General features: G+C 44.3%; 1 protein-coding gene across 8 annotated transcripts in view; it reads left to right on the forward strand.

Annotated features, from left to right (window-relative positions):
* Nucleotides 1–3,899, forward strand: part of CNPY2 (canopy FGF signaling regulator 2) — a 15,347-nt gene that overhangs the window by 874 nt on the left and 10,574 nt on the right. For 6 of the 8 annotated variants that reach the window (XM_015423676.1, XM_015423673.1, XM_015423674.1 and 3 more), the window contains exon 2: nt 2,521–2,648. In XM_015423676.1, the coding sequence (XP_015279162.1) occupies nt 2,549–2,648 (100 nt within the window). In that variant the 5' untranslated portion in view covers nt 2,521–2,548. Of the gene's footprint in view, nt 1–52; nt 145–1,463; nt 1,532–2,520; nt 2,649–3,899 lie in introns of those variants that run through there. The other 2 variants (XM_015423670.1, XM_015423671.1) reach the window with 2 other exon arrangements.

The following is a 3,899-nucleotide window of genomic DNA, read 5'->3' on the forward strand; positions in this document are numbered from 1 at the left end:
GGGGGGGAATGAGCATCAATTCCCTTAATATCATATATCCTCTCCTTACCAGGATTTTAAAAAAATCTCACATACACAATACTGTTTTCATGCTCTTCATTGGATGTTTAAAATCTATGCTATTTGGTTGTGTCAAACATTTTGGTAGGTCTTTCTTTGGAAACTGGAATAATTTCCCTTAAACTTTCTCTTTAGCTAAAATTGTGATATGCTTGAGCATCTGGAAACCAATAATAACTGCTGCCTTTGGCCTGCCACACAAAGGGCACTTTGTGTTCTAAACCGAGCTCAGTGGATAAATGCTGGCTTTTGGTAATGTTGCTCAGCACAGTAGAATGTACTATGGAACTTTGCTGGGACCTGAATGTCAGGCAGCTTGTATGTGCTCATGATGGAGGCTAGGATGAGGTTCCTTGCAACAGCAGCAAGTTGTTTTGGGATCTGAGGGACTGGCTAAGACTTGGCAATGAACTTGGGACGAAGCTGTGAGGAACACAATATAGAGCCCAACTGAAGGCCTATGAGGTGGCAGTGAAAGCAGTGAAAAAAGATAATTTCACCACCTTCATTGGACCGCTAGCTTGCAGCCAGCTCAATTATTCAGATTGGTTCAACAGTTGACGTGTCCTAAAACTGATACCGATTTTGTCCTTTAGCTGTGATTCATTTGCAAAGTTTTTTGCTGATAAAATCTGTAAGCTCCTCCTGGATCTGGCCACTGAACTTAATAACAGTAGTGTGATGGGGGCTCTGCTTGCACTGTCAGGTTCTTTTTTGGACTCTTTTGGCCTGCTCACCCTTGCAAATGTTGACAGGATCCTGTCAGCTGTGAACCTGCTGCTTGGATCCTTGTCCCTCATGGCTGGTAAAATCATGCCATGAAGTGGTTAGTGGCCCTTTGAGACAGATTAATAATTTGTCTCACAGGGCTATTTCCCCAGCTCCCTTAAGGAGGTGATTGTTAGACCTTTGCTAACCTTTGCTTGTTAGATAAAAAAGGAGCTGGCCAGTTACCACGCAGTGTCTAATCTACCTTTTCTGGGGAAGGTAGTTGAGGGGCAGTGGCTGAGCAGCTCCAGATTATCCTGGATGAGACATCTGCCCTGGACCCTTTTCAATCAGGTTTCAGGCATGGCTTTGGGACCGAGACAGCTCTGGTTGCTTTGGCTGACAATCTCCATTTACATCTGGATAAAGGCATGCTGGCAGTGTTGATCTTTCTGGATCTATCAGCAGCTTTCGATATAGTTGACCATTTGGTCCTGATCAACTGCCTTGCCTCCCTGGGGGTAAAGGCCGTAGCTGGTTTTCCTCATTCCGCCAGGGATGCTCTTAGAGGGTTGCTATTGGGGAGGAAAGGTCTTCCTGATGAGACCTGAATTGTGGGGTCCCACAGGGTTCGATCTTCTCTGTGCTGTTATTTAACATATCTATGCACCGTCTTTTCAAGATTGTAAGGAGATTTGAAGTTGGGTGCCATCGATGTGCTGATGACACTGAACTCTTCCTTCTGCTGGATAAGCAGCCAACGGTAGGCTCTTGGCAGTATCCTAGTGCCTTGATGCAGTAGTCCAGTGGTTGGGATCTGACTGAAGTTGAATCCATCCAAGACGGTGGCCACGTGGCTGGAAAAGACTGAGATGTTAGGTGGAGGGTCACTCCCAAGATTCTGTGGTGTCCAGCTGACAGCTTTAGACTCTGTAAAGGGTCTCGGGATGTGGTTAGATTCTGAACTATCATTGGATAAACAAGTGTCCGTGGTAGTACAGTTGGTATTTTAGCTTACGCCAGGCCTGCCAGCTGGCTCCTTATTTGTCTGGGTCAGACCTTGCAACATTGATCCATGAAATGGTCACCTCCAGATTGGACTTCTGCACTTCGCTCTGCATAGGACAACCCTTGAAAATGCTTCGGAGACTGCAGGTGGTCCAGAATGCAGCTTCCTGGTTGCTGACTGGAACATCATGGTCAGATCATATTACTCCAATTTTGCAGCAGTTGCACTGGCTACCAGTTAGTCTCTGGATTCAATTCAAGGTGTTGGTGTTAACCTTTAAAGCCCTTAACAGTCTGGGGCCCTCATACCTATGGGACTACCTTGCTCCCTTCGGTCATAGTCTAGGGGCCTTTTACAAGTGCCTGGCCCCAGGATGGCTCAGTTAACTGTCACTGGGGAAAGGCCTTCTTAGTTGTGGCCCCTAGCCTGTGGAATGCACTCTCAGATGATATCTGTGTCCTGCCAGACTTGTTTAGTTTCGGCAGGGTATGCAAAGCCGAATTGTTTGATTTTGGGTTTTTTTAGTGGTATGGTGCTATTCACATATTTTAATAGTTTAATATATTAATATTAATATTTAATATTTGTTATTTGTTTTATATTGTTTTTACCTCATTATATGTTTTTAATGTTGTAAGTCACCGTGAGACCCTTTGGGTCAGTGGCGACTAAAAAAAATTTCTAATAAATAAATAAGACTATTCCTATGCTGCGTGGAAGCTAACTTGTGCCTTTACGTGCAGTCTGTTGTGCTTGGCCACATCCACGAAGATGAATGGCTGGGTTTCAAGCATGCTCTGCATGTCCGTCGTCCTCTTACTGCTGTTAAAGGGTGCCCTTACCCGGAAGAGCCAAGATCTCCATTGTGGAGGTAAAAGGAGCAAACTAAACCATCTACTAGTTATTTAATTAATTACACAGTAGTGGCCGTACTGAATATATGTCAGCACATTACAGATGTGTTGATTTTCCTAGTGCTATCTAACTTTCTGATTTCAGCAAGCACAGTTTTGATTTGATTGCTGAGGTCTCTGAGGCATTTCTAAAGGACACAGTGAATTCTAGATGTCATGGGAAGGTTGATAGTGGTGGGCAAGCTGGTGAAATTTATCTTCTATTTCTTGCTTTCTTATTGTAGATAACAGAACTATACATAACATGCAGATTATATTCATTACTTTGAAAACTGAACATAGCTGAGTTTCAGGCATGCTCTGCCCGTCCCTAAATGGTCTGTGACCATCATACCTGAAGGACCACTGTGATCCCCCACGTTGTCTCTGTTCTTCATCACACAATCTTTTAGTGGTACCCGGCTCTCAAGTGGCTCACCTACCAGAGTAAGGGTCTTCCTGGTCAAATGCTCTATCAGAGGACACAAATTGTATTTTACTTGTTATAAGCCACCCCAAGCCTCACATGTCAAGGGAGTGATGAGGTACAAATTTGATGAATAAATAAATAAGCTGTGGGAGCTGCAGTTCAAAGGTAGAAACTGACATGTGGGGGGAGGGGCAAAGGCCTATTTAACTCTCTTCCCTTTGCATTGTGTTCCACCAAAAATTGCCATTACCGTGTTGCTTTTGCCCCTGCTGGGGGGAACACATGCAGGTACCCACAAATCTGTGTAATTTCCCCCCTCACAGTTGGGGCAGAATCAGCTTGGAGGTGGCACTTTTCAGTGGGAAATGACACAAGAAAAATAGCACTGTTTTCCTTAAGTCAGTTTGTCTTTAGATCCTAGTCCCAGCAGCTGCATTTTGTTAAAAGGCAAAAATAATTGCTGGGTTTGTACAGTATGTGTACTTTTTGCCCTTAGTCCAGCCAGCAGAGGTTTGCCATCTGGACCCAGCATAGCACTTGCTCTTAAAATATGCTCCTTTATTATGTACCTTGCATCAGAATCTTCCACTGTATGCTTAAGGGGTGTGCATCTGTATGTTTTGCACTGTAATGGGGTGAGTGGCTGGGAGATTAATACTGGTAAATCTCTACCAAAGCACTTGTTGCTCTTCACTCTGAAGGAGGGGGTGAAAATGCCTCTTCCCTGCCTTTCAGCTGATGTACAAGAGAATCAATGGGAAGGACCAGCATCACTCAGTTCAAAATACAGCCCCTGTTA

The sequence above is a fragment of the Gekko japonicus genome, unplaced genomic scaffold (assembly GCF_001447785.1).
Source record: "Gekko japonicus isolate JY-2015 unplaced genomic scaffold, Gekko_japonicus_V1.1 scaffold33, whole genome shotgun sequence".
NCBI classification, from domain to species: Eukaryota; Metazoa; Chordata; class Lepidosauria; order Squamata; family Gekkonidae; genus Gekko; species Gekko japonicus.